The 24476-nt window shown below is 38.3% G+C and overlaps 1 protein-coding gene and 1 pseudogene across 1 annotated transcript; both read right to left on the bottom strand.

The window, feature by feature from the left end:
- Positions 1–2733: 2733 nt before the first annotated feature.
- LOC122059155 lies at positions 2734–4488 on the bottom strand (annotated as a pseudogene).
- Positions 4489–9622: 5134 nt separating this feature from the next.
- LOC122060102 (scarecrow-like protein 18) lies at positions 9623–12830 on the bottom strand. The gene has a single exon (XM_042623270.1). The coding sequence runs from the start codon at positions 12209–12211 to the stop codon at positions 10319–10321; it is 1893 nt and encodes a 630-aa protein (XP_042479204.1). The 5' UTR covers positions 12212–12830; the 3' UTR covers positions 9623–10318.
- Positions 12831–24476: the final 11646 nt, after the last annotated feature.

Below are 24476 nucleotides of genomic sequence, written 5' to 3'. Positions count from 1 at the left end.
AAACAAGAAACCTCTTGCATCTCCTCTCGGAAGCACACAGGAGACAAGGTGTTTTTCCACTTTTTTTTCCTCTCTCAAGCAAATGCAATGTACTGTAGGATTTTGCAAATGGTAATTTTCAATACGATTGCGATTGCAGTGAAAGGAAAGGAAAACTTTTCAAGATCAATATTTGGTATCCATGAGTTTCTCGTGGAGAGATAAATAAATTCGCTTCAAACGAAAAAAAAAAAAAAAAAAAAAAAAAAAAAGTAAATGAAAGGAAAGGAAAGCTCTTCAAGATCAATATTTGGTATCCATGAGTTTCTCGTGGAAAGATAGTTAAAAGTCGCTTCAAATGGAAAACAAAAAGGTCCTTTGTGTTATATTTTTTTTATTTAATTATATTAAACGTAAACCCAAACTCAAGACAAGATTAGTGTTAATGATTAGAGAGAGAGAATAAGGAAAGTTAGAAGGCGTGGGCAGCTGCTTAGGGTAACTGGTTGATGCAAAGTGTAGTAGAGCACTCACGCCTAAATGATTCCAGGTTCTAGACTCAGTTTCACATTTAGTCCCCCACACCTTTTATCCCTGTACTCTATAACGAAAAAAAAAAAAAAAACTGGTGAATGCGACAATAGCAGCAAACGAATTAAATCAAAAGAAAAAAAAAAAAAGTAAGTGAAGCTCTCATTGGCATAGTTTAAAACCGAATAATGAGGAACACCACTAAAGATGGATGTGTACTGGCCATAATTAAGTACTTATAGATTATGGATGGCCGACCTATTTGCACCAAAAAGCATGTCTCACGGGGCTGAAAAATTTGTAAGAAGATAGATGTATCACTTCATGCCTGCCGTGTTCATTTATTCCTGCAGTGTGACTTTGCGAGGTATATGTGGTCTGTGCTTTGTGAATTTTTTGGTACTCACTGGACTTCTTTTAATAAGGTGGATGAGTTTTTGAAATGAGGGAAGCAAAAAGAAAAATTGACGACTTTCAAATTAATGTGCATGGAGGAGTGGTGCAATTCTGATTCCTTATTTCATTTGGATGGAGAGAAACACTCGACGGCATGAAGGGGCTGCCAATCATGTTAAATAGTGCTTTAAAATGGTGAAAGGTGAGATAAGTATGATGTCCTTTGTTCACACAGGGAGATCTCTCTATCTCAGATCTTATGTGTGCTAGGACTATTGGTTTCCTCAGGTTCAGAAAAGGCAAGGTGATATTATTGAAGTTTTTGGTGTGCTTCTCCTATGTCTGGGTAAAGCTGAATACAGACGGTTGTTCGCTGGGTAATCCAGGGAAGGTTGGAGTAGGTGGGGTTTTCAAAAATGAAAATATAGAGATTATTCATCATTTTAGAAAATTTCACTACAAAAAAAGTGGTCTATGGCGGCGTTTTTAAATGCCGCCGTAGAGTGTGCAAATGCCGCTATATGTCTATGGCGGCGTTTATAGAAAACGCCGCCCAAACGCCACTATATCCACTGCCGCAAAAGAACTACGGCGTATTTTGAAAACACTGCCGTAAAATCTCTTCAGCGGCATTTATTTATAAACGCCACTAAAGTACTTCGGCATTTATTTATAAATGCCACTAAAATATTATGTACAACGGCGTTTATCGTAACGCCACTATCATGTTACATCCGCTTTTATAAGAAAGCATTCCAGCACTGTTAACTAATGAACGCGGGTGCATATAGTGGCGTTTATTACTAAACACCGCGAAATATAATATATATATATATATATATTTCAATAAATGAACATATAGTGGCGTGTGTTAGTAAACAGCTAAACGCCACTATAAGAAGTGTTTTTTATTTTAAAACAAAAGACCTAAAGTGGCATTTATTAGTAAACACCGCTAAATGTTTTTTTTTTTTCTTTTAATTACATATTATTGTTTATTTATCTCATTATGTAACCTGTTGAAGCAAATGCTTACATTCTTTGTTCTAATCCTGGATATCATAAAAAAATTGATAGATTTTCACAAGACAATACACAAGAATCTGATAAATGGCTATCCATTCCATACAAAAGTTCAATTGGAACAAAATAAACCATATTGTCATCATGGAGACAAAAAAATCCCATATCCACAGTAACATAGTAACATAATAAGTTTTTCAAAATAAAAGTTCACAAGTCATGGTAGCTAGTTAAATCCTCAAGTTGATAAGTAGAAGAAAAAATCCATGCAAGTACCTGGAAAAATAAAAAATACCAGTCAAGTTCTTGTTAAAGATATATAAAAGTTTTATACATTTCACAACTGGCAATTGTTCACAAGTAGGTTTCTATTTTTTAGTTTTGTTACAGAAGGATGTTACCATCCTTATCAGATTACACAGTTAACATAATTTATCTTGTGAAAGTGTGTGACTTGTGAGCTCATCTCCCATACCCTCCTCATTTTTCTCTTCTTTTTTTATTCATTTTAGTGTTCAAAGTACTATTCACAATCCTAGAAAAAAAAAAATTCCATATGTTGTTGAAAATTCCAAGTTCATGATCAATGTTGAAGAATCCCAAGGTTTGGGACTATTCCAGCTTACATCTATTAAAAGACTTTTTGGTGTTTTTACCTTGTTAGTCTTAACTATATTAAATTACATAGGTTTAAAAGCAAGTTAATGGCAGCAAAAACTTTTGCAGGTAAACATTACATATATTTAAGTGCATTGTGAAATCCAAAAAATGAGGATGGAAAGGTAACATATGGGTTTTCAAAACTTACTTTTCTGGAAGGGGCAAAGTTGGATGTTCACACGAAGCTTTTACAATCTGTGAATAATGAGCAATCTCTCGACTATTATATATCTTCCATTGGCTGAAGGAGTCTCAAATGCTAGAATATGAGCATCAACAACATCTTTGACATTAACCCATTCATATGTTTCATTGGCAAATGTTTGTGCTCCTGCAGCAAATAAAACATTGGCACTAATGTCACAAGAATGACATTTTTCAATATAAAATATATAGTTGCTAGAGAACTTTCTTTTTTGAATAAAAAAAAAAAAAACACTTTAGGAAACATGTTATCTGAAAAAAAGTTGCAAATCTGATTCTATGCAACATTCTACTAAATGTTATGGAATTAGTTTGAAACTTCCAGTGTCAAATAATAGACTTTCTGCTACCCACCTAAGACTATGAGTGCAAACATAGTTGCAAAGACATACTACAGAAACCAAAGATGCTAATTATACTGGTTTTACTGATTATCACAATGTCTTTATCTATTACAACTTGTCATGTGGCAAACATCAACGGCTCCATGTGATAGACGACCCCACAACCATCTAACTGGTTAAGTTTCAGTCCCAAACAAGTAGGGAACTGTCTTTGTAAAATCCCCAAAATGGAGACTCTTGGATTATCTATGTTAAACTTTGCAAGAGGCTTTGGATAACCCGCATAATACATTCTCATTCATGCCTATAACCTATTATTATTTGGGATGTATTGGAGGAGAGGGATATAGGAGAGAGAAAAAAAGGCTTTTGATTTGGGGGTGGGGGAAGAGAAAAAAGAACTTCAATGATAGGTTAGCATACCATTTATTAAGTTCCAAATTGCTTCAGCATTGGTATTAAGGGTTGGCTATAAAAGAGGACTATTACCATTGCTGGATTTATTGTAACCATGTCCATCCCTTTCTCTTTTGCAAATTTCCAGGCAGCTTCCCCAACCAAGGTATTTGAAAGTTCATACCAGAGCTATAAGAGGAAAAACTCTCATTAGACATATTGGACCAGTAAATAAGTAATTTGCAAGGTAAATTTTTATTTTTAGTTCAAAAACATAAAAAACTTATCGAAAAAAAAAATAAATTTGTGACAGAAAACATCAAAAGCAAAGGTAAGACATTATATGTAGCCAACTCCAAGACCTCAAGGGCCTATACAAGACTGCACAAATATACACACCTTAGACTCATTGCAAAGCTATTTGGATCTGAAAATTAACCAAGTCTCATCAATAACCACATCTGGCATCTGAGATTTTCTATTAAATAAAACTGCAGTTAAAGAGGATCTCACAACCACTCTTTTAACAAATGGATTTTTTGCACAGGATCCAAGAACATTAAGAGTTCCCTTTAATGAAAAAGGAAACACAAAAAGTTCATAAACATCAGACTTTTATGCATACAGAAGACAAAGTAAACAATATTAACTGTGAGTAAAAGCATATAATCATGCAGAACAAAGCCTAGGGAAAAGGGATGTGGGGAAGAAGTCCAGTGGAGTACCCTAGGAAAAAGTTCTTTATTTAGTTGCAGTATACAAAATAGCATTAAAGTAAGTAAAACTCTGAAGATTCATAGCTAAGTAAAGTTATAAAATGCAAATAGCAGTTAAAACTATTCCAGTGGCTGTCAAAGGAATGAACCTGTGGATCCTTGGTTGCATAAGAAAAGAGGGATGCTGTATGAAAAACACCTCCACACCCATCAACTACAAAATCAAATGAAGAGATGGTTTAACATTAAAAATACAAGCACTTATAATACAGATACAATAAGAAGGGCAATACATCAAGGGCCAATCCATTGGTCCTCTGAATGGAGACCTTGACAAGAATCTGTAAATTTATTTCCCCCACTAATTTGGAACTGATTCTGAAACATCAATAGGCACAAATTTCTTCAGACAAAAAACAATTTCTCAAGTACAAGATAATAAGCAATATCTGAGATCACAAAAATCTGACAAAGTAACCATCAAGGATAGAATGGAATGTGGCATATAGTTCTATCTGCTAGCACATGATACAAATCATATAAAGCAAGGCTTCATATATCAAGTCCCTGATTTATTTCAATCTTGATCGGCCAATCCATTTCACAAAATTTTAAGGAAAGCAAGATTGTTGATCCTAGAAGCAACTAGGGTAGGATCAACCTGGACTGATACTAATCCAATCTGGCCGATCTATGACGGTCCTCACTCTTTGATATAAAGCATTCCAAAATTCATAGAAATAGTACAAACAGTGCAGATAAAAAATTATCAATGGGTCATATCTGGTTCTTTTTCTTGGCCATTAATCCAGCACACTGCATGGTAGTCCTCCTTTCCCTTGAGCAGCATATTTCTCCTCCATATTTTGTTTTAATGAAGATATCTTCTAGGGTTAACAACTGTCTTACCAGATTGGAAAGAAGAAGGCATTAAACACATAACATTTTCAACAGGATAATGACATAAGTCAGGTGAAGGAAATCATAGAAAGAGAGAAGAATATGCAGAAATAAGCAAAAAGAGAAGATGTATTATACATACCCGAGGACTATAAGAGTCTCTCTATTTTCTTGGATCTACAAAGGCTTGCCGGTTAGTCCGCTGCCTGAGAGAGAGAGAACAGAGACAAATTCCAACTACTTAGAAAAAAAGATTTAGGAAAACCCAGATTGGATCAATAATAGACCAGTAAAGAACTATTAAAGGAATCCATAATGTATCAAAATCGAACCTATGCTGATAACCTACTATGGTAAATAAGTAGAAAAACAGAAGATAGGAGGAATACCTGTGCAAAATCCAAAAACCTAGAAACCCCTTCCCCTTCAAACGATTTTCTTTAGACCTGACACTTGGAGATTTTAAGAAAAATTTTAGCAGGGGAGTGGGCAAAGAGCGATGAGGGAGTAGATTGCAGCAAGAGAGTGAAAAGGAAGAGAACTAGGGAAGTGAGAGAGATTGCAGCGGGAGACTCCGTTCTCAGGTGTCCATGAACCATGAGCTTGAGAGACTTTGAGAGAAGTCCATATCCTAAAAATTTGGGCGCGTAAGAGAAGCTGTGAAAAGTAAGGCGGGAGTGGTTTTTGGCTAGGAAAGTGTTTATATTAGCTTAAATATAGTGGCATTTATTGTAAAACGCCCCCAAAAATTGAGGTTACAACGGCATTATGCGTGATACGCCCCCCAATGGTGTTGCATACTGTGGCGTCTATTTTAAAAAGCCCCCATATTGTTTCAATTTGCCCTTAAAAGAGCAGGGGGGAAAAGTGCAAAGCCTCATCCTAAACAAAGAAGTGTGTAGAAACGCAACGGGCAAGCGGGAGGTCCTACACCATTATTCCCTGTATTAAACTGCAACCGAATATAAAACATCGTATACCAACAAAGTATCATGCAAAATTAAAGGTTACCAGCGTTGCAAGTCCAAAATGAACCAGGCCTAACATTGCCCAGTTCTATTATAAAGAGGTTTAACTTGGCCTGGGCTCAATTCGTTTTAATTCCAATTGCTTTGCTCTATTTTTATTTTAAATGTTTTAAGTTGAGTTCCAGTTGAACTGGTGGTCTAGTGGTTAGAGATGTCAATCGGTTACGTAGGGCTAGTCTCGGTCTGACTTAGCCGGGCCTGACTTATACCCTTGGACCGTGACCTACCTATTTAAGAAATGATTCAGTCTTGTGTTGGACTTGGTTGGGTTCTCGACTTTAACCGGTCTTCTCCTAATCGGGCTATGGGCTTTGAACTGGATAATGTACCAATAAATCTTAAACGGCCCTTAAACAGTCTTTAATTGTCTTAGATATAAGATATTTTAATATATTTTATTAAATCATTAACAATTTGGAAAAGATATTACATTTACTTACATTCAATAATTGATAATATATATATATATATATGTACTCTATTCTATCAAAAAAAAAAGAATCAAAATATACATATAAATGGTCAGGCCGAGTTGGGCCTGTAAGCGAGCCGGGCCGATTGGGCGCCCATCGGGGTTACCCCTTGCATCGTGTACTACTTATTTATAAACGGGCCAGGCCTAAGCCCGACTCATTTAGTAATCGGTGCAGGCTGAGCTGGTCTTCAAACGGTCGGGCTCGATTGATCTAACTGGTGCAGGCTTGTGATTGACATCCCTACCAATGGTTCAGTCAAATTATTTTCTTTTATTTTCTTGAGAGCTTCAAGTTGGTTCCACATTATTTTTGGCTTTTAAAATGAATGGTGAAGCTTGTAAGGGGGAACAACTAGGGGGTTTCCTATCTTATTTTGAACTCTTTTTTATTTTCTATTATAAATAAAGAAAAGGGGAGTGGCGAGCATGTGGCTCAACGGTTAAAACTTGGAAGCTGTGTACACTTGCCCCTCCCAGACCTTGCAATAGAGGGAGCCTCGTGCACAAGGTTCGATAAAAAAAATGTATATATATACCCGACAACAAATAGGGCATCAAATCAAATCACAAATCATAAAAGGGGAGATCAACTAGCTAGGGTTGAGAGAGAGAGAGAGAGAGAGAGAGAGAGAGAGACCAAGGGAAGTCGATTTAAGCATGTTGGTCTCCTATAGATATGGTTATAACTTAGGACAATGCATGGTATGGGGCTAGGCGACAAGCGAGAGAAGCGAGGGTTTAAGGGCATATGCTAATTTTTGATATCTTCACAACTTTAATTAGGGAATATCAATAATACCTTTTGCTTCTTTATTGGAAAAACAAAAAAATTAATATTTTTGTTCCATGACATGATTTCTCTATGGTAACTTAATAAGGGAATTTTGGTCCACTAGTGTGAGAGAGAGAACGGAAGAGCGGGCAAGGAGTGGTGAGAAAGATTTGATACAGGGGCTATAAGAATGTGCAGAGGTTATAAGAATGGAGGAGTAGGAAGGGAATAGGGCTTGATTTTTGCGTGGGAAATGACAGATATTCGATGATGTTAACACATAAACACTACATTATATATTCTATACGGTTGTGGGTCAGTATGGGCCCGCAGGACTAGTCAGGCCGAAGGCCTGAATACCCGTTGTTAGCAAACAAAAAAAATGCTACGAACATGATTTCACCTTCCTCATTGTATTATAATTTATAAGGGCATTTTATTAACAAAAGCCTCAAAATATTTTTATATACTACGACATTTAGTAGGAAATGCCTCCAATGTTATTATGTGTACAGTAAATACACATGTATATGGCGGCAATTGTTACTAAATGCCTCAAATATTTTTATATACCACGGCGTTATGAAATAAATGCCGCCAAGAGGATTATATACTGCAGCATTTTTTAATAAACGCCCCTAAATACTCATATATACAGTAGCATTTATTACTAAACGCCTCAAATATTCTTATATACTTCGGCATTATTTCCTAACGCTGCCAAGAGGATTATATACTGCAGCATTTTTCAATAAATGCCTCCAAATACTCATATATACAACGGCATTTATTACTAAACACCTCAAATAGTCTTATATACCATGGCATTATGAAATAAACGCTGCCAAATATTCATATATATGGCTTCATTTAGTAATAAATGCCGTCGTATATAATATACAGCGGCCGTCTATACAAAATGCCACCTATTGTGTTATATAAGACGGCTTTTGCTAGAAAATGCCGTTGAAGTTTATATTTAATGGCATTTATAGGAAACACCGCCAAAGGCCCCCACTCAAGTGCCACCATTGACCACTTTTCTTGTAGTGTTTATTGGTCAGAATACGAACTTTGAAGCAGAATTTTGGGCGATGATAATGGGTATGGAGTTGGCTCAGATCGAAGGTTTTCATAAGCTATGGATAGAATGTGATTCTGTTGCAATGGTTAATTTGCTTTTAAAAGTGGTGATTTCCTAGTACGTGAGACAAAGATGGAGCGCAAGTATAATATTTCTTGGCTCTGTAATGTAGAAAGTTACTCATTGTTTTTGAGAAGTCAATTCTATTGCAGATTTCCTGGCAAAGTCTGCAGCAAGGTTTGAGACGTCAGTCCCAATGAGTACTTGGCCTGCTCTAGATGGCTGGAGATGGATGCGTTGCATCGACCATGTTACAGATTTATTTAATGTGAAATAATCCTGTTCTCTGAAGTTAGGTTTCTTAGTTTCCTTTTCTAGTGATGGTATTGCCGAAGGGTGGAAGGTTTGATCAAGTTTCCTAATTTTTTGTGTAACTGTTTTCACCTATTTTAGTATGTTCCATTGTACTATAAAAATGGTATCAGCTTCATGGAAGATTTTCTTTTTGTTTCTTTTTGATAAAGCTTAATGGGAGATGACTAAGTGATCAAATTAAGTTATAAAATGTCTAGGACCACCAACTAGGTGCAAGATAATGCTTAGGCTAATTAGAAAATGTATTGTTTTTAATAATAATACTAATAATAATATATAGTAATATATATTACTACTATAAAATAATAATAATATATAGTAATAATAATAATAGGAAGAAAATGCATGAATAAATGTAAAGGATAAAGTTTTCCTTTAAAGGCAGTTGAATGATGAGACGATTGAGATATGATTCCCATCACTCTCAACCGTTCCCCCCCCCCCCCCCCCCCCCCCCCCTTCTCATAAGTGACGGCATTGGACCATGGTGAATGCAATCCATGGTCTTAGGAGTCCAAATTTAAATATGAAATTTGATAAATTATGCATCCATCTATTTTCTAAATATCTAATCATCAATATTATCACGTTATACAATCACATGGCACAACTAAGTGGGTCACCCATAGAAACTCCATAGATGCATGGCTGTCGATAAAAATTTTCTGCCCCAGATAATATGCTGTGTATAAATTATGAACGTTGTATAAGAAAATAAACACGGCAAGAGGAGAAAAGATGGGAGAGAAACGAAAAGGCACAACCCAAACCAAGAATCACTAGACTAGATAGAGTAAACTATCAAAAGAAAAACAAAAAAGGTAGCACTCATCATCATCATTATTAGTAGCAGTAAGAGGAGGAGACACAAAAATTAGTCATCGCACGGGAAGCTGCATGAGTTCTTTTTTATTTTTATTTTTTGTTTTTTTGGTAAGCATGGGAAGGTGCCCTACACGGGGTATTGAGGTATATGAGGCGAAAGTTGCCAGTTTGGTATATAGGCTGAGAATGAAGAATGGCTGCAAAAACCAGAATTTAGCAGGAGACGTACAGATTCATGCGACTTTATGCATACATGCTTGATAGCTTGCTAGTTTAGAGGTTGAGAGAAGAAGAAGAAGAAGAAGAATCGCATTGTCTAGTGAAGTAGTAGAGTTTAGGGTTTTAGGAACAAGGAGAACGGCGATAAATAAGAGAAGTTCTTTGTTTTGCGGTAGTTACCAAAGTGTTTGTTAATCTGTAATATGAACAAAGTGATCGATCGATCGATCAGTGAGTATTGTACTGCGGGAGATGATGCATCAGTATTGCTGCTGTGCTTCCATTGACCCTCCGACTCAACTAATCTAATAAGTAGGGTAATAGGAAGATACTCTTGAAATTGAGGGGGAAAATGAAAAAAGTTCCTGGCCTCTTCTCCACTTTCCTTATTTTAGTGCCAGGAGGAGACAGAGAAGAGTGGTTGATGTTGCCAACCCAGAAAGAAGGAGCCATTCAGTATTTGCAGCTGATAGCCTTCAGATGGGTAATGGAGGCGGAGGAGGAGCTTAGCCTGCGACAAGGCGTAAGGGCTCAAGGGGAGGCTGGAGAAGCCCGAGCTTGTCAGCAACTCCACCCAAGTTTCGAACCTCTCGTGGCGCTGCCTCCGCTGGTCTCCATCCGTGGCCACCACGTCCAGGATCTCCCTCCCGAACCATACCTGCTCCACCGTAAGCCTCTCGCGGCTGTTGGGGGGCAACGTCGCTTCGAGGGAGTCGAAGATGGCAGTGTAGTGGTCCAGAGCCTGCACGAACCTCTTCAAGAAGGGTTGATTGTGGCTGGCCTCCCTTTCTGCGACGGTGACAACCCTGGGGTTCAAGGCTTTGATGGCACGCAGGATAAGACGGGTGGCGTCGTTATCGTTGTCGTCCCTGAGAAGCCTGTTTAAGAAGTGCACGCAATTGACAGCGAGGGCCTCGTTGGGCATGAGAGGGACGGCGGAGGGGAGGTGGGCAGCCATGGCGGCAACCCAAGAGGATGACGGGGAGTAATACGAGGAGGACGTGGGGCCCTCGATGAGCAGTGGGCGGAAATGAAATCTGAGGCCCAAGGAATGGGCAAATTTCTGGAGACGGTCACCGGTTCTTCGGAGGATGCTCAAGTCTTGGCCGGTACCTGTGATTCGGATCATGGGTGTGGGAGTGGGCGCCATGGTGCTGGGATTTGACGATGGCTCCTCCTCCCTCGAAGAAGTCGAAGTAGAAGAAAATGAACGGCGGTGCCTCTCGGCGATTGCCTGCATTAATGGAGGCCATTGTAATCCTTGCATGGTGTCGAAATCTAGGATGTGGATGCATTCTTGGCCTTCTGTAGCTTCTAAGATGGCTTGATTGGCGGTGAGGTGGCTGAACCTTATGAAGGGCGTGATTTGGTTGAGGTAGAGATATGACGATTCCACCGCCTCCCAGTTGAACTCCAATTCCATGTCCAAGTCTTGAGCAACACCACCACCACCACCATCACCACCAGCGCAGCCGTGCACCCAAAAATCACCACTACCTCCGGTTCTCGTTTGGTGATGATGGTGAGGAGTTGGGGTGGCGGTGGTGACTGAAATGGAGGCAGCTGTGGTGGTGGCCGTTGTTGGCAGCATCAACAAATTGTGGCTTAAGGGGCGCCGATTCAGGCGGAAGGAAAGGGCCCTGGCGAACTGGTGCACCAATCTCTCAGTGGAATCGCCGTAAGGGGAAGCGTTGGAGGAGATGATGGAGACTAGGCGTTGAGCGGCGGTCCAATCAGATAGTGATACTAGCTCGGCGCAGCGGATCAAAAGTTGCCGCGTGTTCTGGTTAGATGGACCAGAGGGTAAGTGGCTGTGTGATGCTAAAGGAATCTGATTCTGGTTGTTGGGATCTGTTGGGTCCTCTTCCTCCTCTTCATGGGACAAAGTACCCATTGAACTTGGCATCTCACTAGCTCTCACTACTACTCTGCTGCTGTTGCTGTTATATTCTTGGTGTTGGTCGTGGTGGTTGTAATCGAAGCAGCAGCAGAGCAGAACGGTAGAAGTGGCTATAGTAGAAGAGAGATTTGGTGGTGTGAGTATGAAATATGAATAGAGTATGGGAACGACACTGGTTTGGTCAGAAGGAAAAAAAAAAAAAAAAAGGGACAGTGGTTTGCTTGAGAAACCCGAGAGAGAGAGAGAGAGAGAGAGAGAGGAGACGGGGTGTGTGTGTGTGTGTTTGCGAGAGCTGATCAGGATCTCTGAATTTGTCGCACTGGAAAACGAAGAGAGCCTCCTGCATAAGCATGAGGTGGAGTGGAGAGAATGGGAAGTTTGCATTTCTTTGCTTTAATAGAACATCTGAGAATACAGTTTCTTTGACAGGACACCATCTGCCAAAAAAAGACAGTGAAGGAATGATAGCAGCAGTGCTAATGCTTATAGCCGGATTATTAGGGATAAGTGGCTGTTTATTCCCCATTTTGTGCTCTCTCTCTCTCTCAAAAGGCATTTTGAACTTTTGATGGCCATGACATGAGTTTCGCGTCAGAGGGTTTAAATCATGTTCATGTTATCCTTTTTCCTTTTTTTTCCTGGACTTGCATCGGCCTGGGAGTAGTATTGGATCTTCATTTACTTCCTTAATATGATCTAATTAAGTTGGTTCCATGGATGGACGCAGATTTGCAGAATGTGAAAGAGGTCTAATAGAATGGATCCTGATTAATTTCGTTCAAGGAGTATAGGACGAAGATTTATCAATTGGCCTTTTTTTTTTTTTTTAAGTACATATTTTCTTTTTTTATTTATTTAAGATCTACACGTCTGGTGCCGTGCATATGGTATCGTGAGGTTAGACTCAGAACTCAGGGAGGCAGGCGCCTGTGGGTATCATCTGTTGGCCCGCCGGATCTCCTTTCTGCTTATGTATGTATGTGCATATGTCTCAAACTCTCAGTGTCGCAGTGTGTATGTCCAAGATTACTGAAGACATGAGAATTTAGAGTGAGTGACTCAAAGTACCATATATATATATATATATATATTCACATTGATATAATTGCATGCTTTCTCTCTAGTATTTGCATAAAGATTCTAACACTAGACTTGGAAAGATCCGATTCTCTTTGCTTGTCGAGTCCTTTTTCTTTCTCTGATCTCCTTGTAATAACACTAATAGTGACAGTAGTGTGACACGAATGATGAAATGCGCTATGTGTGTGTGTGTGCCCCCTCTGCGTGTGCGTGTTAGGGAGATGTTGCTGCACTAGTGCAGTGCAGTGCAGGGATGAGTTATAGAAGAAAGGAAGAGTGAGTAAATATATCTATTAAAGAGGAGAAAACATAATAACTAATAATAAACAATAATAGAAAGAAACAGTTTGTTTTTGTCATATCCTCCTTAAAAAGGTTCCAGTCTCCAAGTAGGGTAGTCACAACGGCAGTCGGCAGTGGAGTAAAAGAAAAAAATAAAAAATACCGCCGGCCCTTCTCTTCTCTGACTGTACTCACTACTCAGTGAGGGCTCAGGGGGATCTGAGGGAGGGAGGGAGGGAGGGAGGACCTCATGAAGTCATGGGTTGTGTGTGGAGGTTTTCCGACCCTACAACCACTCTCATATCCCTTCTTACTCAACCAAGCATCAATTCCACAGAGCCTACTCACACACGCAAAGCCATAAATGTTGAATAGAGACTACACAGTTCCACCCTCCGTTCCCTTTTCCCCGCCGGGTATCACAAACAGTACTCCCCATCTACCCACCATCCCTCTTTGTCTTTTTGTGGCATCTTTCATTGATAGCCTCTCTCGGGTAAGCAGAGGACCTCTCTTGTTGGCAGTACAGGAAGGGAAAAAAAAAGAACTGTTAGCAATCGGACAAGCAATCCCTCCCTCAGACCAGAGATTCCAAACCATTTTTCCTCTCCTTTAAATGATCAATTAAAATATAAAGAGAATTTCTAACCCTGGCCTTCACGTATGAGAGGCCAGATCAGTGTTCCTTACGTACATGTGCGTTAGGGGGGAATGGGGAGAGGTGGGGTGGGGTTTAAGAGGAACATTTTTCTTTTTGTTTTTTTAATAAGAGGCTAGGAGCATTAAACCCTAATAGGAAGGACTAGAATATCCATGCGGCCATGCCAGCAGGATCGGCACTAGCACCACGAGGTCCACAATCGAGAAGGCAAAAGGACCATCTTCTACTTGCTTCCTTCCGCTCGTTCCTTCACATCAATACACAAAAAATAAAATAAATTAAAGAAAGTTGGGGTGGCGTGGGGGGGGGGGGGGGGCTTGAGAGAGCATCTTTGTACAACGCATTAAAAACAAGTAGAATATTTCAGTTCACAAGCGGATGGAATATTTCAGGCCCCAGATGTGGAAATCAGGAGTTGAATAAGATTTTACATATCCCTTGCCTCCCTGCATAAGAGAAAAGGGTAGATGTGGGGGAAAAAGGAATTGAAGAAGAAGAAGAGGAAGAAGAATAATAAATAATGAACAAGGGAAAAGACTTTAAGATTTAAGACACACTGCACAGGGACTTTTAAATCAACCTCTTCCTCTAAATGTTTGTATGTTGATATGTCATGAGTGTTTGCACTTCCCAAATTCCAAATATGGTTGTGTTACTTTTAGCTTTATTTTCTTTGTGAATCATTATGTATCCTATCCGGGTAAATGATCTATGGGTGAGAAATCTTAGTAGCGTGTCGAAATAAAAAACCTCCCGGAAACTGCATACGAATCTCTTCTTCCCTCTCCTTTTTCTGTACAGTATCATCGGGGAAGAAGTAAAAGAGTGAAAAAACAGAAGCAACAACACCATAAAGAAAACAGGAAGAGAAAAAAGGATAAAGCCGCAGCTGTTCTTTGCTTATTTAATTTGTCCAATTTAAAAGCCATGACTTGACATGCTCAGAAGTCTACCCTTTTTGCGTAGAATCTTCTGCCATTTTGATATTTGGATTAATCTTTCCAAATCCCGAATCTCTCTCCTCTCTCCTCTCTCCTCTCTCCTCTCTCCTCTCTCCTCTCTCTCCCAAGCACGCACGCATGCACATTCTCTGCTTCTTCCAACTCCGAGTAGGATTATTAAATACAAGTCCTCGCGGGAAGAGACAATGAGATCAATTTGCTGCATAGATATGGTACTAGATTGAGTCCAATTCTTAAATAAATAAATAGAGATTTGAGTGGAATTCAAGGTTGTAAAAGGTAAACCACTCGAGGTTTAGGGACCAATCGTTGATAATGCTTCCAGAAAACGCCACAACTGCTAGAGTAATAGATCTAAACGGGGAACATTTTCTTGCTGGTTAGAAAAAGAAAAAAAGATAGAAAACTTCTTTTTTGTGTGCAAGAACCCACAACCCCTCTCATCAAGGGGAGGGTAATTTGTTTAATGAAAAATATATTAAAAAGTAAACGAAAAACAAGATACAACAGGCAAAAATAAATCGGCTAAGCAAGGGCAACAAAGGACCTACTCGTCAAAAGCCAACTCAACAAGCGAGGAACTGATCAAGCCAGCCCTAGGAGAGGAACAGGCATGGGCAGAAACAAGGCATATCCAAATTGATGATACAACAAAAAGGAAAGGGGAGGGGAGGGGAGGTCCCAAGATGAAGCCAATTATCTATTTCTGTTTGCGTTAGGGCAACCAATACAATTATAAAGAATTTTATTTCTCACCTCAAAAGTGATAGTGTCCCGAATTTACTCTAAAGTCCACTATGTGGATGTCCATCTTCTTTTATTTACTTCCCACCAAATACGATATAATGCTGCATTAAAATCCAACTTGCCAAGATAGTCACATGAAAAAAGTTTTACAATTAAAGACATTCAAGCTAACCATGTTTGGTGAGCCTCGTGAGAAGGATTGTAGTCAGGAAAGACACAAGGGGCAGACCGAGAGTCAACCTTGTGATGATTATAGGGATGTAACGATGGAAAACAGAGGCAACCAAACACTTTAAGAAATGAGTAGTCAAGGGGATTATGGGTGACCAACTGGTAAGGGGATATGTTCCCAATGACAGATGAGGGCATTTTATTTATAAGGAAGACAGCATCCACAAAGGCATTGTCCCAGTAATCTTGAGGAACGGAGGCATAGGAGAGCAAAGTAATACCAGCCTCTGCAATGTGCCCGTTATGGGGTTCAACAGTGCCTTGTTGCTCATGGGTGTCGGGGCAAGAAATCCTATGTTGAATGCCAAGTTTAGAAAAGTAAGAGGGAAGAGAACGATATTCCTCACCCCAATCAGTTTGAATAGATTTAATGGAGCGAGAAAATGGACGCTCAACCATAGAATGAAAAGTTGCAAAAGTAGAGAAAACATCAGATTTTAACTTAAAGGATTAAACCAAATATACTTAGAGAAATTGTCCACAAGTATAACAAAATAAAAATGTCCTACGAAAGAAACAGTGGGGTGAGGACATCATACATCAAAATTAAATCTAAAGGAAATGAACTACGAGAAGAAGTCTCGCTAAGGTGTAAACGACTTGACTTTCCCATCTGATATGCTGAACAGAGGGAGAGTGGTTTTTGAAGACAGTGACGAGGAAGCATAAGGCAGAGAACTCGATCATGAGGATGCGCTACATGATGATGCCTTCGAACATAGGATGAGGTGGCAACAAGATTGGCGAAGAAGGAAGGCGACATAGAGTAAAACCCATTCTTACTCGCCTCGGAAAGGAGGGTTTGCTTGGTCATGAGATCCGTCACAAGAAAAGAAGAAGAGTGGAAATCAAAATAAACAAATTTATCTTTACAAAACTGTTGAAGCGATAAAAAAGAGTAAGTAAGAGAAGGGACATGTAAAACATTAGAAAGTGTAAAGGAACGAGAAGGAGAAGAGAGAGAAAGAAAAACAATATGAGAGTTAGGGAGACCCTTACCATTACCAACATGAAGCTGATTGTTACCTGCATATTGTTCATAAGTTGAGAAGGAAGACAGATCAGGAATGGAATGATGAGTGGCACCGGTTCAAGGATCCAAGATGTGGTGAAGGTCTGAGGTTGGTATGAGGTAGGTGGGTTGCGTGGCATGGGTGGGTGGTGAATATGGGTTGGAGGGGGGAGTCATGGGCGGTGTAGTGTGTGTGGGGGGTGTTGTGAGGGCGTAGGTAGGGATTGGACATATGTGGGTTGAGGAAGATAGGTGATTTGGGTTGGTTACCTTGGCCTCAGGGATGGTAATGACAAGTATCTACATGATGATTAGTGCGACCACATATAGTGCAAGGGTTGTGAGCAAAAGCATTAGAACGCCTAAATCTAATTGCGCGGCCAAGACCACAACCACGAGAGAACGGGGTACCATACCTTCCAGAGAAAGGGGTGCCAATGACTGCAAGTTCATCAGAGATTATCTTTGCTCAATGAAGGAACTGAGTTATCGTCTCATTTGGATTGTGAACCAGATTTTGAAGAGAGACATTAAGGGATAGATCCTGGTTGTTGAGGGAGAATTGAAAGCGGCATGAAGGGCATCCTAAATCTCTTTTGCTAGTGGTCCGTTTGACTGCTAGTGTAAAAGCCACCTCAGAGAGGGAGGTAGCTGATAAGCTCATGATAGAGACATCTTGTTCACGCCATGATTTTTCCTGAGCTGGATCCTGAGGGCAATGGATATCACTGGTAATATAGTCATATAGACGCTGTCCAATGAGGTAGGGGACAATCTGAGTCCTCCAATACACAAAAGCTTGAGGAAGATAAGGTGATGAGCGCCAGAGTGGGTGGTAGGGTAAGTAGAAGGTGGAGGAGTTGAAGTAGGGGGAGGAATGATGGTGGATAGGTCAGCCATGATGGGGAAAGAGGAGAGAGGGAGGCTTGGACGGTTTGGGTTATGGTTGTTTGCTTCTTTTTTTTTTTTTTTTCTGTTGGGTGGTTGAAAAAAAGGAAAGGAAGGGAGATAGTTGGTGTCATGGTATTATATAGGTAGAGAGGATGTGGCGTGAGAGGGTTAAGATGGGAGAGAGAATAGGGGAGCTGGTTCATGGTTTTAGAAGTAGAAGAGGAGAGAGGTGGGATGGGAGATAATATTGGGTGAGAAGAGAAAGGGAGTCACATTTGTATTGAGGCTCGTTGGAGACCTCAACATAAGAAATAGGATCGGAAAAGGGAAAAAAAAAAAAATCGAATTGGAGTTGGATTAAAGCTCGTGCGAGCATATGGCTCTTGATACCATATTGAAATTGGATTCGTGTTTCGTTGATCTTAAGATAGAATTATTACAACTTATATATAGTAAGATAGGAATCCATATTGATAGAAACTCTATCAACCAAGGAGACTATTTTTAGTAAGAATTATAGTATGAGTCTATTATCACATGTGACAATTGTGGTAATAGACATAAACACTTACAGAAAGATAAGATTTAATAGTCTGCAGAATTCTAAAAATATATATCTTGATAGGATGCAAAGATGGAATTCCTACAAGATAGAAGGAGAGCTTCAAGTAGAGTCGGACTGTGACTCTTTCCAATACATTCTAACAAGCGGAATCTATCAAAGGGTAAAATAATAGTTTCAAAGAAATGCTAAAAAGACATGCGGAACTCTAAGACACTCTTTGATAATGTTTCTACTGTTTCTATGTCTAGAAACAACATAAACGATTTTTCAAGTTTCTAGGAAACAGAAACGAATTTTTTGGTGTTTAATAAACTTGTTTTTCGGGTCGTCTGCACCAAGATTTACAACACCGACAATGGCGTGAGGGACTACCTTGAAGGATTTTTTTGTTCTTGATAAATCAATTGCCTTTTTATCAAATTTTTTTTGCGTTTTTTCCCAGTATAACATGTTTTTCCATTCACATTTCTTGTATCATAAATTGCCATAAATTTCTATTTACGTTTCTAAAAATAGGTGGAATGATCAAGGATGATGAAATCTAACCCAAAACAGGGGATCAGCCCAGCTCTGAAGAAGAAGTATAAAGGAGACGAAACAGAGGAAGAATAGAACAAGAACAAAGAGTAGTTCATACTAGATCGGAAGAAGCCATTATTTGAAGAGAACCAGTATAGAGAGAGCTAAAATCTGGAATCAGCCAAGAGAGAGGGAGGGAGATAACCAGTTGGATAGCCTAAAGCTTCATCCAGTAGAAACAGATAAGAAAAAAACCTTGCATTCCATTCTCAAATCTGTTATATATGTAATGTTCCCTATACATCATCGATACGTAAGTGTTCCGATGCACCTTACTCAAAATTGAATCTTCCCTCTTTTCTTCTCATTTTCTGAAATTATCTTCTTCCGAGGACCAAATAATGAGGCGATTTCAGGAAACTGGAACAGTAAACTGTCAGAATCAAAGATCGTTGCCTGAATTCACCGGAAATAAGCAAAGGTTCCGATTAGAACGACAGAAGAAAAACAAAAAATGGTTTTTCTCCACCATTCTTCGTAAAAGAAAGGGAAAGGGGAACTTGTCAATAGAGTTGCAGAGAAAGGAAAGGGAAGAAGACGAGAAAGTAAATCGCTTCACAAGAAAGAGAGAGAAAGAGACCTGAGCAGCGGCAAGGTCGGTTGGTTGGTTGCAAGGGGTAGGGAGAGAGAAAGAGAGGAAGACAAAAGGTGTAGCAGTGGTTGATTAAAAGTTGAAGTCTTTCTTTTCATCCAACGGTGTTATTTAAGATGATAAAATCCTAGGGCTAATAACTCGCTAGCATTCCTAATTCTATTGTAGCTATACCTCTCCCTTATTATAAATTAGAATAAATAACAAATCACAAATCTTAAATCGCTCTCAAGTGATATGTGATTTGTAACAACAAATCATTTATTTGATTTTTGCGCAAAACTTTAATTAGCACATGTTATAAATTCCTCCAAATCAGGGGTAAAATAGTAACTTGCTCTTCTTTTATGCTTACCTGATAAAAAAAAACCTCCCAAAATCCCTTCTCACACTCTCACGCTCTCAAACTCTATCCTCTCTCTCCCGGAGCTCCGTTGAAGACGCTCTCCTTCGGCCGATCTATTGGAAGTGGCGAGCATCATCTTTAGCAGTAGAGTCCGTAGCAGGTATTCCCCCTTCTCTCTCTCTCTGCAATCGTTGTCTTTTCCTCCTCCTTTAGTGGTGATCGTTGTCTTTTCCTCTCTAAATCAATTGGTTGTTAGCTGTTAGTTGTTATCAAATCTACAAGTTTACCTTCTTGAGTTTCCTAATTAGGCTACAAATGAGAGCAAAAGAAATGGGGAATGTTTGAAAATTTTAATATCCGCATTTGGGTCTGTTTCAATTCTTGAGAATTTTTTTTTAAAAGATAATATCAGATTTGTTGGAAATGGGAGAATGATTTACAAACAGAAATGGGGATTCTCCTGACGATACTCGAAGATGGGCCTCACGAGGGCTAGTAGTATTAGGATTTTTATGTGGGCTTAACTGATACCGATTGATCCATTGGGCCCAAGCAATTATAAACCCACTCTGATTAGGAAACTCCTAGCTCTTTTCATTGTGAGAGTGGAATAGGGTTTTAGGGATTCTATTATAAATAGAATACTGACGATCCCTGCAACCATTACTTTAATGCCTTATTAGTTTTGGGAGCACGGCTTTCTCACAAGAGCAAGTGCACAGAAAGAAAGGAAACCCTAAAGTAAGAGGCTGCAGAAGATCTCAGTAGAAGGACTCCACTTACGTAGTTCGTTATTGTCATCTTCATGTGAGTAATGTTTAACCACATGGGACAGAGGTTCATGATCTATGTTTATGGGACACAGGTACTTCTCTATTCCCATTTATGGTTCATCTCATGGATGTCCCATTGATTATTATAGATATGGTAAATCTATATGGTTATGTATTTTAAGATCTATGAAGGGAGTACTTCATTGATCTTGGTTTAGGGACTATATCCATGGTTAAATATCTTTTATGATTCTTGTATTCTAAAACTATAAGGTTATTCATATGTTTAATATGGTAAAAGGATCCCAACAATTGGTATCAAAGCCAACCCTTACAATGTTAGAATCAAGAAAAATTGATTTTGTATAGGGTTTGTGTCCCAAATCATGAAAATTATAATTTTACCATTAATTAAAGATCCCGTATGGGAAAACTTTCTTCACGAAAGTTATAGAGCACAAAAAGATGGTCGCGGCGGTATGCCGTAAATCATCGGAAGAGAGAGAAAAAAATTCTTTTTTTTTTTTAAATTAAAAAAAAAAAAACGACGGTGAGTCATCGTCGGGTCACCTCGGAAATCCTACCGAGTTAACCAGGGGTGCAGTGGGTCAACTCATGACCAACTCTGTTTGACTCGATCAAAGGTTGATCGGGTCGTTGACCAATTGACCCGAATTTTGACCCGAAACTAATATGTCCGAACCGGATTAGACTGCTTGGCCGAACTGGTTGGTTTGGGAAACTAGATTGATTTTGATCCATTTTTGTACGTGCAACTTCAAATGGCTCGTACGGGCAAATGGTGAAGAATTTTTCACCCTGGTTTTTTGCGTTGAGTCCAGTTTTTTGTGCTCTTCGTTTTGATATATTATGAGCCTAGTTTTAATCAACTTTTATGATTTATTTTGTATAAGTTACAAGTATGGGTGGTTAATGATTCTTTATGATTTTTCTATTAATTGAAAAAAATAAAAGAAAATCAACTCATACATTACTTGCATATCAGAATATGAACTTGTTTATTTTTGGTAATGTAGTTCATGCTTTTGTTTATAAATATTTTTATTCATGCTTAAATAATCCCACTTTTAGCTGTCAGTATGAATTTGTAGACTATTGCAGTAAGATTGGATATAATCCATCAAAGTAGTAAAGTTCAATCTTATTGTAATAGAATACAAATCAAAGATCTTCTTTGTTTGAAAAGACAGAGAATAATGGTTGGTAGCAAGGTTGCTAATGTTCACCCAAATGTGACATTATCAAAGAAAAGTTAAAGTTAAAGCAAGTGAAAAAAAAAAGAATAGGGATTTCTCAACCAAGAAGATGTTGTCCATCCAAAGATGGCGGTACTTTTCGAAAGTTAGAAGAAGTCAAGCAGTAATTGCAGAAACTTGAGTGGACCAGTATGTTTCAGACCCAAAGGTCAGGAATGTAGTTCCGGTTGACACTCTTGAAGTAATTGATAATTGAGCATTGTAATGTTTATTTTTTTAATAGTTACATGCTTGTTCTTTTACATGTAAATTGATATTTAGTTCATGTTTAAATAACCCACAAATTTAAGCTGCCAGGTGTTTTTGTAAGCAATTGTAGTGGAATTGATGGAACTCACCAAAGTGGTAAAATCTAAGATTACTGCAATAGGTTTGCAACTAAAGGGTTTTGTCTTATTTTCAAAGACATAGAAAATTGTTGGCAGGAATTAGGTAATGCTTGCCTAAAGGTGACATTATCAAAGATAAGCATAAATGCAAGTGTACTTTGGGCAGACCTTAACCTAGAAGTTGCTATTTATCCAAAAGTGACAGTAATTTTCGAAGTTGAAGAGCTCCCACGGTCATTGTAGTTTTTTAGTAGACCAGTGCATTCCAAACCCAAAGGTTGAGAATGTAGTTCGGTTGACACTCTGGTTATGTTTAATGGTTAGTGATGTAATATTGGTTTTAATTTTATTGATGTTACATACATTAATTAAATATTGAATGGATTATTCTTCCTTAAGTTGAATTATTAAACTGAATGTCTTTAAAAGTGGCTTGAGAATATGGAGGTCTACATTTGCCTCAAAGACCTAGTTTTCTATACTAAGAAAATCAAATCAATAGTTTGGTATTATGCTTTTAAAGCAAAGATTTTTGCCCTAAAAGGTATTGGACAGTTGATTAATGGCAATAGTGTGGATGAGGGTTTCATGACTATGACCATAGGTTATAGGTTTATTTAATGTGTTATTATTATTTTTTTTTTGTATTCCAATTGGGTCAATTCGGATTGGTTGGGTTGGATCAGTATCGGTTTTGATCAATCCAATACCAAGTTCTTAAATACTGTCATTATTCTTTGAAAACCTATTTATGAACATTAATTGATAAATGTTTGGTTTTCTTTTGTTTTTGGGCTTATGTGAACAAGTTTATATGTATGTCACATTTAACGAATTGTGTTCTCCAATAAATGAATTAATTTATGACTAGTCGAACCAAGTGGGAGGATAAAAGTACGGATCTTAAGCTATTTCATTTGGCTCGACCAGTGGAAGAATACATTCGGTATACTAGGTTGCTAGTGGGAGGATGTTACTAATAGAAGGTCAGTATACTAGGTTGCTAGTGGGAGAATAAATTTAGTATACTATATTGTTTTTCATACAAAAGAATTATTTTGAGATTTGCATTGATTTATTATTATCATGATATTGAAGAATTATTTATGGCTGAAATATATAGTAAATTCATATTCATGTCATTTTGTACTTGAATGTTTTGTTTGAAACACCCTATGATGCATAAATATATTAGAATTAAACTGGGTGTGAGCTTCCGCACACTTTATGCTACATGGTATATTTCTAGGAAGCTATGAAAGAATTGGATAGAATCCACCAAAGTGGCACATCCTATTCTTTTATAGTTTTTTTAAGCGCAGCAAAGTTGGTGACATTTGCCCAAAAGTGATGTCACCCAAGTTAAAGAAAATACATATATGGAAATGATTATAACTTAGAGGTTTCTAAGCCCATATGTGATAAAAGTAATTGTATTTTTACAGTAAATTTGGATTTACAAGAGGACCAGTGCATTCTTAGCCCAAAGGATAAGAATGTAGTTACGGTTGCGACTCTTGTGTGTTACTTGATCTGATTTTAGCTCTCAAGGAACCCAAATAGGTGTTGTTGCTGATCAAAGCACAACTGAAGTGATATAGGAACAAGTTTGTTACCCTATTAAGTTTATAATGATTTTGGAGCAATTTTGAAATGATTTTGTCTTAAATCTTGTTCTCTAAATTATTTATGTCCATTTATGCTTCATTTGTTTGTGTTGTCCTTAGTTAATTAAGAAACACATTAAAGCATACACTTCTGTACATATATTCATCTCAAAAGTGGAAAACATAATAGAAATGAGTGAAACCCACCAAAGTGGTACATTCAGTTCAATTGTGCGTTTCCCAAGGCAAATGTGACATTTTCCCAAAGGTGGTGTCACCCAAGTTTATCGACAAAGTACTCAAGAGCCATGTTTTCTAACATTGATATTATTGAGGTTTTTGATATGCTTGATTAGTGGAAGTTTTATGATCTCATTTAACCAAATATATCATGATAGCGACAACCAAAGTTTAAAGATGGTAAAAGTCAAAGTTTAAAGCTGTGCCTGCTAAGGTTTATTAGCAGTGCTTAGCCAAAGTAATTGACGATAAGTCAAGGTAATTGATGATATTTTGTTAGAATTTGTGATGTATGGCTGTATTTAGCCTAAGTCCGAATAAGTGGTGGTTTACCACATTCGGTTTGCTAAAGTTTGTGATTTATAGTGGTATTTAATCTAAATCCATGGAAATGGCAGTTAGCCATAGGCGGTATGCCAAAGTAAGATATTAATTCAAGAAAAGGGCAGTTTGCCAAGTGTTGATTAATATCAAA

The sequence above is a fragment of the Macadamia integrifolia genome, chromosome 13 (assembly GCF_013358625.1).
Source record: "Macadamia integrifolia cultivar HAES 741 chromosome 13, SCU_Mint_v3, whole genome shotgun sequence".
Lineage (NCBI taxonomy): Eukaryota > Viridiplantae > Streptophyta > Magnoliopsida > Proteales > Proteaceae > Macadamia > Macadamia integrifolia.
The sequence above is the reverse complement of the archived record's forward strand: the minus strand, read 5'-3'. Positions and strand labels throughout refer to the sequence as shown.